The sequence below is a fragment of the Amphiura filiformis genome, chromosome 6 (assembly GCF_039555335.1).
Source record: "Amphiura filiformis chromosome 6, Afil_fr2py, whole genome shotgun sequence".
NCBI lineage: Eukaryota > Metazoa > Echinodermata > Ophiuroidea > Amphilepidida > Amphiuridae > Amphiura > Amphiura filiformis.
The window spans coordinates 9,276,219-9,289,199 of record NC_092633.1 but is presented as its reverse complement, the minus strand read 5'-3'; the positions used below and the strand labels follow the sequence as shown (position 1 = coordinate 9,289,199).

General features: G+C 39.5%; 1 protein-coding gene across 1 annotated transcript; it reads left to right on the top strand.

The window, feature by feature from the left end:
• Positions 1-889: 889 nt before the first annotated feature.
• On the top strand, positions 890-1,255 carry LOC140154165 (uncharacterized). Its single transcript, XM_072176773.1, has one exon. It carries the CDS (start codon positions 890-892, stop codon positions 1,253-1,255), a length of 366 nt encoding a protein of 121 aa, XP_072032874.1.
• Positions 1,256-12,981: the final 11,726 nt, after the last annotated feature.

The window sequence follows — 12,981 nt, the reverse complement described above, 5'->3', positions numbered from 1 at the left end:
TTAGTGAGAGAATTCGCATCTGTGTTGAACTCATACTGCTGTGTTATTATGCAAGCTGTAACCCTTTGATGAGATTCTGCGCTTGCAATGAACTCATACTTATTAATAAGCAAGTTTTTTTTGTCTCCAATGAACTACTATATGTGGTGGTGGGTCATGATTGGATGTTATATGTTTGATGTTAACTACTGATGCATCTCATCAGCAAAACTACACCAATTGGTGGTGCGTCTGAATGAAAAGGCGGAATAATCCTCAACTGAACTGAACTGAACTGAACATGGCCGTGGTGCTTTACACGTCTTCCTATACGGTGCTTTACAAGATCTACCGTAAAATGGGGTTACATCGGTCAGCGGGGTAACTTTGGTCTTTTCATACAGCAATATTGTTTTTAGTCATATTTGGTGTCAAATTGTTAAGAAATATATTTGGAAGAAATAATAGTCGCTCATGTCCAATATCCTCGAAATTTACGAAAAAATCGGGATTTTTGACCAAAAATGAGCATTTTTTACATTTTTTTCAGAAAAAATAAAAATCGATATTTATGAGCATGGATGTGTGCTTGATTAATTTTTCAAGGGGTCAAATGTCACAAAAAATACCAACTTGTCCATATACAGCGAAGATCAATTTTTTTGATTTTTTTTCTTCATGGGATGTAATACTCTGACCAAAGTTGCCCCAAATGCGGGGTAACTTTGGTCAGGCTATTTTTTAACCCCTAGGACACCCTTAAAAAAAAAAAAAAAAATCTTTTTCAACTTCAAGGTGTAGAAGGGAACCCTAATGTCATAAAAAGATATAATTAGAAATAGAACTGGTTTTGTTTGGAAGTAGTGGTTTAAAAGAAATATTTCTTTTTAGACAGCGCTTCGGAGCGGCGATGGGTAGCCCGGTATCCCCATTAGCAGCCAACATCTACATGGAATACTTAGAGCAAGCAGCCATCATGACAGCTCCCATTGAATGTAAGCCCAAGTTTTGGAAAAGATACGTCGACGACATCCTGGAAGTAGTAGCCAAAGACGCAGTTAAGCCGCTTACTGACCATCTCAACCAAGTGGACGATACGCAGTCAATCAAATTCACTTTTGAGGAGGAAGTCGACGGAAAGATACCATTCTTGGATACGCTTATCGTTCGCCGCGATAATGGATCCGTAAAGCTCTTAGTCTACCGTAAAGCTACACATACCAACCAGTACCTGAACTTCAAGTCCCACCACCCCTTCACCAAAAACTTGTTGTAGTTCGCACACTGCTTGACAGGAAAGATAAAATTGTCACGGAAGATCAGGATAAGGAAGATGAGGAAAAGATAATTAAAGGTGCTCTAAAACAGTGTAGGTACCCGGACTGGTGTGGAAAAAGTCAAGAGTAAAATGGCCACCCCCAAGCAAAAAGCAAAGAAATCTAGTAAAGACGACAGTGAAAGATCCAGAGGTTTGGTGACGCTACCGTATGTAGAAGGGGTGTCCGAGCGCGTTGCTAGAATCATGAAATCGTACAACATTCATGCCGCAATGAAACCCCACAGTACATTACGCAATCTTCTCGTCCATCCTAAAGATAAACGCGAACCACACAACTCTACCGACGTCATTTACTCAATTCCGTGCAAAAACTGTGATCTTACTTACATAGGTGAAACCGGCAGAAAATTCGGCAAACGCTTAGACGAACACAGAAATGAGGCAGAGAAAGTTGCTACTAACATCCGCACTAGAGCCAACAGGAAAGCATCGCAGTCAACCATCCACAAATCAGCGATAACTGACCATGTTGTGGACAATAACCATGTCATCAATTGGGATGAGGCAAAGATCGTTGGTAAAGAGTGTGATAAATACACAAGATGGATAAAGGAGGCCATCACTATCAGAAAACAAGGCACCACAATGAACCGAGACGAGGGCCAGTACAACCTAAGTCACATCTTTGACGACCTGTTGATGGAGAAATCGTCTGGCAACTCCGTTGCCAAGCAGCAATCAACAACAGCTGTTCAACGATCATCACATCAACAGTAGCATTGAGAAAGATAGCTGATAGCTATCGAAACGTCTGCACGTAAGTGTGTTTTACCTGGACTAGTATATAAAAAAATATACAGTGGTTTAATAAAAATTCCTTTAAAAGGAATAGGGCGGGCAAATGAAAAATTGTCAAGAGAAATGAAAAATGAGTAAGTCTTCACAATTAAAAACAGGGAAAATATGACACAACATCGATTTCCAATGGGGGAATAACACAAAACATATAAACAAAGTTAAAAGAGTTTTTAACTTTATACGTTTATACGTTTGTTATTCCCCATGGTCAGTTGGAACAGATTTTCCATGTTTTTATATTAACCCTTCACATCATAACAGAAAACGTTTTATATTAGCATTTTATATAAAACATTGTTGTAAAATTTTTGTAGATAATAGTTATTTAAAACATTTTCGTAATCATACCTAGAGTTTGTTTTATCATCAGATAGAAAGACTTCTGCTTATCTTCTCTGGTGAGACAACAGGGCTGGGGTATCTTTCCATATCAAAGTTTAAAAATGTGTCATATCAATTTCCTCAATATGTTGTTTTGATACAACGTATGAGGGGAAAAGTTTGATTTTTCAATATTTCGATATTATTTTTTAACTTTGTAACTTTATTATGATTAACATAACTGTATTTCAAAGCGTCAAACTATATCATTATTTTGTCCCAACAAAAATAATCCAGGGAATAATATATTCATTCATATGTTTATTTATTTTATTCAACCTGGGCCATTTCTACTGGTGCACATGCATTCTAATAATTTGTCTATAATACCTTATACAAGCATCAACAGACAGCAAGTACAATTTGTCACAAGATTTGAAAAGTAAATAGCCTATGTACACACTGAACACAATGCACATACAAGCTGTACATACCATCAGTATAAAATGATATATATGACCTTCACGATGCTATTAATTTAGCCCAAAGATTAGGAAAACTAGCAAAACTGGTGAACTGGTACTGTTCAAATAAAAACATCTGCAAATTTTGCTGCAATTTCCAAATAGTATTTCTATTACTTAAATAATTATTTTTGTTATTTCTTTTAATACAAACACATTACTGCCTAGGACGACTTTATCGTATTACTTACATATCAAAATCAAGTAATAATTACAAAACTCGCCATAAAATATCACCTCTGTGGGTGTTTGGGATATAACCGGCACGAATATTTTCTCAACACTGCGGCATGTGAAAAAGTAGGCACTGTGCCACAACAGAAAATCACGTCTTCCCATGCTGCTTTACAAGATTTAGGCACTGTGCCACAACAGAAAATCAAGTCTTCCCATGCTGCTTTACCAGATTTAGGCAATGTGCCACAACAGAAAATCACGTCTTTCCATGCTGCTTTACAAAATCTTGGCACAAGCAAGATTTAGGCACTGTACCACAACAGAAAATCACGTCTTCCCATGTTGCTTTACAAGATCTAGGCACTGTGCCACATTTCTGTGTTTGCTGTTTTCAAATATTTTAAAATAATATTATTTAAGTATTGACACAATATTTGGCAAAAATGTTTGCAAAAATAGTTTACAATAACATTTTTTGAAAACATTTAAAAATATTGTTGTAGTGTGTTTTCATACAAAACGTTTTAAAACGTTATCATGATCTTTATATAACCCGACATTTTAATGTTATGAAAACGTTTTTACCTAAACCAAAAGCCAAAATATAACTTATTTAAAACGTTTTTAAAACGTTTTTGTGTTTGCTGGGTAGGCACCATCGGCGGCGGAACCGGGGGCAGGGGGCTAGTGGGGCCTCTCCACTTTTTTGACCAGGGGGCCTTCCCCCCACTTTTAGCCCATAATACTGTGTGTAACATGTCTGGGTTCATAAATAGATAAATAAATACTGTGCCACAATAGAAAATCACGTCTTCCCATGCTGCTTTACAAGATCTAGGCATTGTGCCACAACAGAAAATCACGTCTTCCCATGCTGCTTTACAAGATCTAGGCATTGTGCCACAACAGAAAATCACGACTTCCCATGCTGCTTTACATGATCTAGGCACTATGACACAACAGAAAATCAAGTCAACCCATGCTGCTTTACAAGATCTAGGCACTGTGCCACAACTGAAAATCAAGTCTACCCATGGTGCTTTACAAGATCTAGGCACTGTGACACAACAGAAAACCAAGTCTACCCATGCTGCTTTACAAGATTTAGGCACTGTGCCACAACTGAAAATCAAGTCAACCCATGCTGCTTTACAAGATCTAGGCACTGTGCCACAACTGAAAATCAAGTCTACCCATGGTGCTTTACATGATCTAGGCACTATGACACAACAGAAAACCAAGTCTTCCCATGGTGATTTACAAGATTTAGGCACTGTGCCACCCACAACAGAAAATCAAGCCCACCCATGCTGCTAGCTTAACAAGATCTAGGCACTGTGCCACAACAGACAATCAAGCCTATCTATGGTGCTTTTCAAGATCAAGGCACTGTGCCACAACAGAAAATCAAGTCTTCCCATGGTGATTTACAAGATCTAGGCACTGTGTCACAGCAGATAATCAAGTCTTCCCATGCTGCTTTACACGATTTAGACGCTGTGCCACAACAGAAAATCAAGTCTACCTATGGTGCTTTACAAGATCTAGGCACTGTGTCACAGGAGATAATCAAGTCTACCCATGCTGCTTTACACGATTTAGACGCTGTGCCACAACAGAAAATCAAGTCTACCTATGCTGCTTTACAAGATCTAGGCACTGTGTCACAGCAGATAATCAAGTCTTCCCATGCTGCTTTACACGATTTAGACGCTGTGCCACAACAGAAAATCAAGTCTACCTATGCTGCTTTACAAGATCTAGGCACTGTGTCACATTAGAAAATCAAGTCTACCCATGCTGCTTAACAAGATTTAGGCACTGTGCCACAACAGAAAATCAAGTCTACCTATATAGACACCGTGTCACAATAGAAAATCAAGTCTTCCCATGCTGTTTAACAAGATTTAGGCACTGTGCCGCAACAGAAAAAATCAAGTCTACCCATGGCGTCTTACATCTAGGCACTGTGCCACAACAGAAAATCAAGTCTACCTATATGTGCCTTACAAGATCTAGGCACTGTGCCACATTAGAAAATCAAGTCTACCTATAGCGCCTTACAAGATCTAGGCACTGTGCCACATTAGAAAATCAAGTCTACCTATAGCGCCTTACAAGATCTAGGCACTGTGCCACAACAGAAAATCAAATCTTCCCATGGTGATTTACAAGATCTAGGCACTGTGCCACATTAGAAAGTCACGTACAAGCCACTCTGCCACAACAGAAAGATTAAAGGCGTGTTAAGAATAAACGAGGGGGTAGGGAGCAGATTATCCTCTCGACAAAAAAAGAAAGAGACTTTCTATTGTGGCACAGTACCTAGATCTTGTAAATCACCATGGGTAGATTTGATTTTCTGTTGTGGCACATTGCCTAAACATATCAAATTGTAAGCGCTCTTTAGCAAAGTCATGGTTCATTGAATTTACAACCGTATGACAAAACAGGCGAAATAGTAACTTTTTGCACAAGATTTGCAATTTAAAGAGAATTGGCCATTGCTCAATAGTGACGCTAGTATATGGGCAATATAAGTGTGCTTTTACATTTAATGACATAAAATTTGAAAAATATTGTAAGGCACACTTGAGGTTTTGACTTTTAAAACCTACATTTTGGTCAAAAAATGTGCTTCGCCCTGCTATAACATTGTATTGCGTTATCTGTTGACGAAAAGTGTTTTAGGGGGAAGTGTTAGCTTTCGTGTGATATTTTAAGAAAATCTGATTGGATGAAGGGAACACTTGAGGTTTCGACAAAATCAATCAAAGAAGCACATTTTCAGCTAGAAGCTCGCAGCTCCATTGCTATGCACTCAACCGGGTAGTGTAATCAAGGACTGTGCGGAGACAATTCACTGCCTGCTTGAGAGCTCTTGGACGAAAATGTGTGCTCAGGTGTATCGAGGTGGAAACTGTGCGCATGATGGTTTATTAGAGAATCGTTTTTGTAACCGTTTCATAATGTCTTGTTAAGCAGCATGGGTAGACGTGATTTTCTGTTGTGGCATAGTGTCTACATTTTGTAAAGCAGCATGGGAAGACTTGATTCCCGTCTTCCCATGCTGCTTTACAAGATCTAGGCATTGCGCCACAACAGAAAATCACGACTTCCCATGCTGCTTTACATGATCTAGGCACTATGACACAACAGAAAATCAAGTCAACCCATGCTGCTTTACAAGATCTAGGCACTGTGCCACAACTGAAAATCAAGTCTACCCATGGTGCTTTACAAGATCTAGGAACTATGACACAACAGAAAACCAAGTCTTCCCATGGTGATTTACAAGATTTAGGCACTGTGCCACCCACAACAGAAAATCAAGCCCACCCATGCTGCTAGCTTAACAAGGTCTAGGCACTGTGCCACAACAGACAATCAAGCCTATCTATGGTGCTTTTCAAGATCTAGGCACTGTGCCACAACAGAAAATCAAGTCTTCCCATGGTGATTTACAAGATCTAGGCACTGTGCCACCCACAACAGAAAATCAAGCCCACCCATGCTGCTAGCTTAACAAGATCTAGGCACTGTGCCACAACAGACAATCAAGCCTATCTATGGTGCTTTTCAAGATCTAGGCACTGCGTCACAGCAGATAATCAAGTCTTCCCATGCTGCTTTACACGATTTAGACGCTGTGCCACAACAGAAAATCAAGTCTACCTATGCTGCTTTACAAGATCTAGGCACTGTGTCACATTAGAAAATCAAGTCTACCCATGCTGCTTAACAAGATTTAGGCACTGTGCCACAACAGAAAATCACGTCTACCTATGGTGCTTTACCAAATCTAGGCCACAACATAAACTCAAGTCTACCTGTGGTGTTTTACAATATATAGACACCGTGTCACAATAGAAAATCAAGTCTACCCATGCTGCTTAACAAGATTTAGGCACTGTGCCGCAACAGAAAAAATCAAGTCTACCCATGGCGTCTTACATCTAGGCACTGTGCCACAACAGAAAATCAAGTCTACCTATATGTGCCTTACAAGATCTAGGCACTGTGCCACATTAGAAAATCAAGTCTACCTATAGCGCCTTACAAGATCTAGGCACTGTGCCACAACTGAAAATCAAGTCTACCCATGGTGCTTTACAAGATCTAGGCACTGTGACACAACAGAAAATCAAGTCTACCCATGGTGCTTTACAAGATCTAGGCACTGTGCCACCCACAACAGAAAATCAAGCCCACCCATGCTGCTTTACAAGATCTAGGCACTGTGCCACAACTGAAAATCAAGTCTACCTATGGTGCTTCACCAAATCTAGGCCACAACAGAAACTCAAGTCTAACTGTGGTATTTTACAATATATAGACACCGTGTCACATTAGAAAATCAAATCTACCCATGCTGCTTTACAAGATCTAGGCACTGTGACACAACAGAAAATCAAGTCTACCCATGGTGCTTTACAAGATCTAGGCACTGTGTCACAGCAGATAATCAAGTCTACCCATGCTGCTTTACAAGATCTAGGCACTGTGCCACAACTGAAAATCAAGTCAACCCATGCTGCTTTACAAGATCTAGGCACTGTGCCACAACTGAAAATCAAGTCTACCCATGGTGCTTTACCAAATCTAGGCACTGTGACACAACAGAAAATCAAGTCTACCCATGCTGCTTTACAAGATTTAGGCACTGTGCCACAACTGAAAATCAAGTCAACCCATGCTGCTTTACAAGATCTAGGCACTGTGCCACAACTGAAAATCAAGTCTACCCATGGTGCTTTACCAAATCTAGGCACTGTGACACAACAGAAAATCAAGTCTACCCATGCTGCTTTACAAGATTTAGGCACTGTGCCACAACTGAAAATCAAGTCAACCCATGCTGCTTTACAAGATCTAGGCACTGTGCCACAACTGAAAATCAAGTCTACCCATGGTGCTTTACAAGATCTAGGCACTGTGACACAACAGAGAACCAAGTCTTCCCATGGTGATTTACAAGATTTAGGCACTGTGCCACCCACAACAGGAAATCAAGCCCACCCATGCTGCTAGCTTAACAAGATCTAGGCACTGTGCCACAACAGACAATCAAGCCTATCTATGGTGCTTTTCAAGATCTAGGCACTGTGCCACAACAGAAAATCAAGTCTTCCCATGGTGATTTACAAGATCTAGGCACTGTGTCATAGCAGATAATCAAGTCTTCCCATGCTGCTTTACACGATTTAGACGCTGTGCCACAACAGAAAATCAAGTCTACCTATGCTGCTTTACAAGATCTAGGCACTGTGTCACATTAGAAAATCAAGTCTACCCATGCTGCTTAACAAGATCTAGGCACTGTGCCACAACAGAAAATCAAGTCTACCTATGGTGCTTTACCAAAATCTAGGCCACAACAGAAACTCAAGTCTACCTGTGGTGTTTTACAATATATAGACACCGTGTCACAATAGAAAATCAAGTCTACCCATACTGCTTAATAAGATTTAGGCACTGTGCCGCAACAGAAAATCAAGTCTACCCATGGCGTCTTACATTTAGGCACTGTGCCACAACAGAAAATCAAGTCTACCTATGGTGCCTTACAAGATCTAGGCACTGTGCCACAACAGAAAATCAAGTCTTCCCATGGTGATTTACAAGATCTAGGCACTGTGTCACAGCAGATAATCAGGTCTTCCCATGCTGCTTTACAAGATCTAGACACTGTGCCACAACAGAAAATCAAGTCTTCCCATGACTAGGCACTGTGTCACAGCAGATAATCAAGTCTTCCCATGCTGCTTTACACGATTTAGACGCTGTGCCACAACAGAAAATCAAGTCTACCTATGCTGCTTTACAAGATCTAGGCACTGTGCCACAACAGAAAATCAAGTCTACCCATGCTGCTTAACAAGATCTAGGCACTGTGCCACAACAGAAAATCAAGTCTACCTATGGTGCTTTACCAAAATCTAGGCCACAACAGAAACTCAAGTCTACCTGTGGTGTTTTACAATATATAGACACCGTGTCACAATAGAAAATCAAGTCTACCCATGCTGCTTAACAAGATCTAGGCACTGTGCCACAACAGAAAATCAAGTCTACCTATGGTGCTTCACCAAATCTAGGCCACAACAGAAACTCAAGTCTACCTGTGGTATTTTACAATATATAGACACCGTGTCACAATAGAAAATCAAGTCTACCCATGCTGCTTAACAAGATTTAGGCACTGTGCCACAACAGAAAATCAAGTCTACCTATGCTGCTTTACAAGATCTAGGCACTGTGCCACAACAGAAAATCAAATCTTCCCATGGTGATTTACAAGATCTAGGCACTGTGCCACATTAGAAAGTCACGTACAAGCCACTCTGCCACAACAGACAGATTAAAGGCGTGTTAAGAATAAACGAGGGGGTAGGGAGCAGATTATCCTCTCGACAAAAAAAGAAAGAGACTTTCTATTGTAGCACAGTGCCTAGATCTTGTAAATCACCATGGGTAGATTTGATTTTCTGTTGTGGCACATTGCCTAAACATATCAAATTGTAAGCGCTCTTTAGCAAAGTCATAGTTCATTGAATTTACAACCGTATGACAAAACAGGCGAAATAGTAACTTTTTGCACAAGATTTGCAATTTAAAGAGAATTGGCCATTGCTCAATAGTGACGCTAGTATATGGGCAATATAAGTGTGCTTTTACATTTAATGACATAAAATTTGAAAAATATTGTAAGGCACACTTGAGGTTTTGACTTTTAAAACCTACATTTTGGTCAAAAATGTGCTTCGCCCTGCTATAACATTGTATTGCGTTATCTGTTGACGAAAAGTGTTTTAGGGGGAAGTGTTAGCTTTCGTGTGATATTTTAAGAAAATCTGATTGGATGAAGGGAACACTTGAGGTTTCGACAAAATCAATCAAAGAAGCACATTTTCAGCTAGAAGCTCGCAGCTCCATTGCTATGCACTCAACCGTGTAGTGTAATCAAGGACTGTGCGGAGACAATTCACTGCCTGCTTGAGAGCTCTTGGACGAAAATGTGTGCTCAGGTGTATCGAGGTGGAAACTGTGCGCATGATGGTTTATTAGAGAATTGTTTTTGTAACCGTTTCATAATGTCTTGTTAAGCAGCATGGGTAGACGTGATTTTCTGTTGTGGCATAGTGTTACATTTGTAAAGCAGCATGGGAAGACTTGATTCCCGTCTTCCCATGCTGCTTTACAAGATCTAGGCATTGTGCCACAACAGAAAATCACGACTTCCCATGCTGCTTTACATGATCTAGGCACTATGACACAACAGAAAATCAAGTCAACCCATGCTGCTTTACAAGATCTAGGCACTGTGCCACAACTGAAAATCAAGTCTACCCATGGTGCTTTACAAGATCTAGGCACTGTGACACAACAGAAAATCAAGTCTACCCATGGTGCTTTACAAGATCTAGGCACTGTGCCACCCACAACAGAAAATCAAGCCCACCCATGCTGCTTTACAAGATCTAGGCACTGTGCCACAACTGAAAATCAAGTCTACCTATGGTGCTTCACCAAAATATAGGCCACAACAGAAACTCAAGTCTACCTGTGGTATTTTACAATATATAGACACCGTGTCACATTAGAAAATCAAATCTACCCATGCTGCTTTACAAGATCTAGGCACTGTGACACAACAGAAAATCAAGTCTACCCATGGTGCTTTACAAGATCTAGGCACTGTGCCACAACTGAAAATCAAGTCAACCCATGCTGCTTTACAAGATCTAGGCACTGTGCCACAACTGAAAATCAAGTCTACCCATGGTGTATTACCAAATCTAGGCACTATGACTAGGCATGTCACAGTGGCTGCACAATACTTCTGCCACACTGTGCATGCAAGCATAACAGTAAATTGAAAAGCGCGCGCATGAAAGTTGTTCAATTTTGGCAAACATCCATGCCGAAAAATTAATTTCCTCATATGTGCTATTTATCACAATTGTTTGAATTTTTGATATAGGGTGTGTGAAACCTTTCTGTGACTACCATCGGTTTTTTTTAAAATAAATATTGCTTTGTTTAAGAGCTACTACCTATTTTTATGGATTGTTGAAGATCCCTCATAAATCAATAAAAATAGGCCTTTTGAAAAATCAAGATCTACCACCATTTAGCTGAAATACTAATCTTTCTAAGCATGTAAATTATTTCCGTCGACAACGAATGGCACACTTGAGGAAAACGATTTGAAGCAAAACATTTTTTAAGTGAGTTTAAAGGGAGTAATATTCCAAACCACTATAGCTCTAAGCCATTGTATGTGTCCAAGGCCACACCATTTTTGTATATGCGGTATAATAGAGGGGCTGTTCCGTTTACCGTTTATCTTCCCATGTTAATCCAGATAACAAAATGTTAATTTAAAGTCTCATTGCAAATGAATTTTTATTTTTACTTTTCGGATTTGGCTTTGAGCAATGGTGACACATACCATATTTACAGACAAAAATGAAAATTCTATTCCAGACACCGTCAAAATGTCAAAGTTTGTATTTTTTGTGTTATATTAAAGTAATTAACTGCAGATTCTTTACTCAACATCATAACAGGTTCATACTTGACAAATTCATGATGAATGAAAAGACTTTCATTAAATATCGAAAAAAAACCCAAAATTACTCATGCCTAATTTACATAATAATATCATGAATACATAATTAGCTGTAATAAGCTAATTTGCATAATTGATTACTTTTGTGTGTTTTTTTGTTATCAATTGAAAGAACTTTGTATACATATGTTTGTGAAAAAAAACCGCACCCTGATATCATGTACGGTTTTCTTTTGGCATCAATTTTGCATATTAATTAGCTGGACTTAGTCATTTTTTCAACTTTTATTTGTCTGCAGATTGGCCGGAATTGCTAAAATAGTATATTTGGTTAATTTATTATAATTATTCAATGATAGATTTTTTAATTTTGTTTTCTTTGACGAAGTTAAAAAGATAGGCAATTAACCTGTGATACTTAAATTAACGTTGCTTTTTCAAGCAAGTGTCCAAACAAACCTTCAAAATCTCGAAATGTGCCAATTTTGTCATTATAGCAATTTGTGGCAGATTTGCATTCCATTTATGAGCATCTTAAAATTGACACTACGTCACAATGCATTGACCGATTTCAACTCGGTTTTTTGATTTTTGATGCTTTAATAAAGGTCATTCATGTAGAAACATTAAATAACGTGTTTCTGCTGCCCTTATTTTTGAGGTGATATACCTACTATGACACAACAGAAAATCAAGTCAACCCATGCTGCTTTACAAGATCTAGGCACTGTGCCACAACTGAAAATCAAGTCTACCCATGGTGCTTTACAAGATATAGGCACTGTGCCACAACTGAAAATCAAGTCTACCCATGCTGCTTTACAAGATCTAGGCACTGTGCCACAACTGAAAATCAAGTCTACCTATGGTGCTTCACCAAATCTAGGCCACAACAGAAACTCAAGTCTACCTGTGGTATTTTACAATATATAGACACCGTGTCACATTAGAAAATCAAGTCTACCTATGCTGCTTTACAAGATCTAGGCACTGTGACACAACAGAAAATCAAGTCTACCCATGCTGCTTTACAAGATCTAGGCACTGTGACACAACCACAGAATTAGAGTAGGAGAACCGGGACTCCCTATACCGCCACGTACAATCGCGCCGTCAGCTATGGGGAGAAAATTGGGGGTATTCGGGTCCTTGCCGACGGTGCGCGGAGACGAACGAAAACAATTCTGCGTCTCATCTGAAGCGTCTTGGTACTCGCGTGCAGGTCGCATCAAGTGCGTCTCTCAAATGCGCCCATCATCCATGTCGCG

Bases quoted from the DNA above. Each gene is read 5' to 3' on its own strand.
- LOC140154165 (XM_072176773.1), top strand. From the start codon at position 890: ATGGGTAGCCCGGTATCCCCATTAGCAGCCAACATCTACATGGAATAC.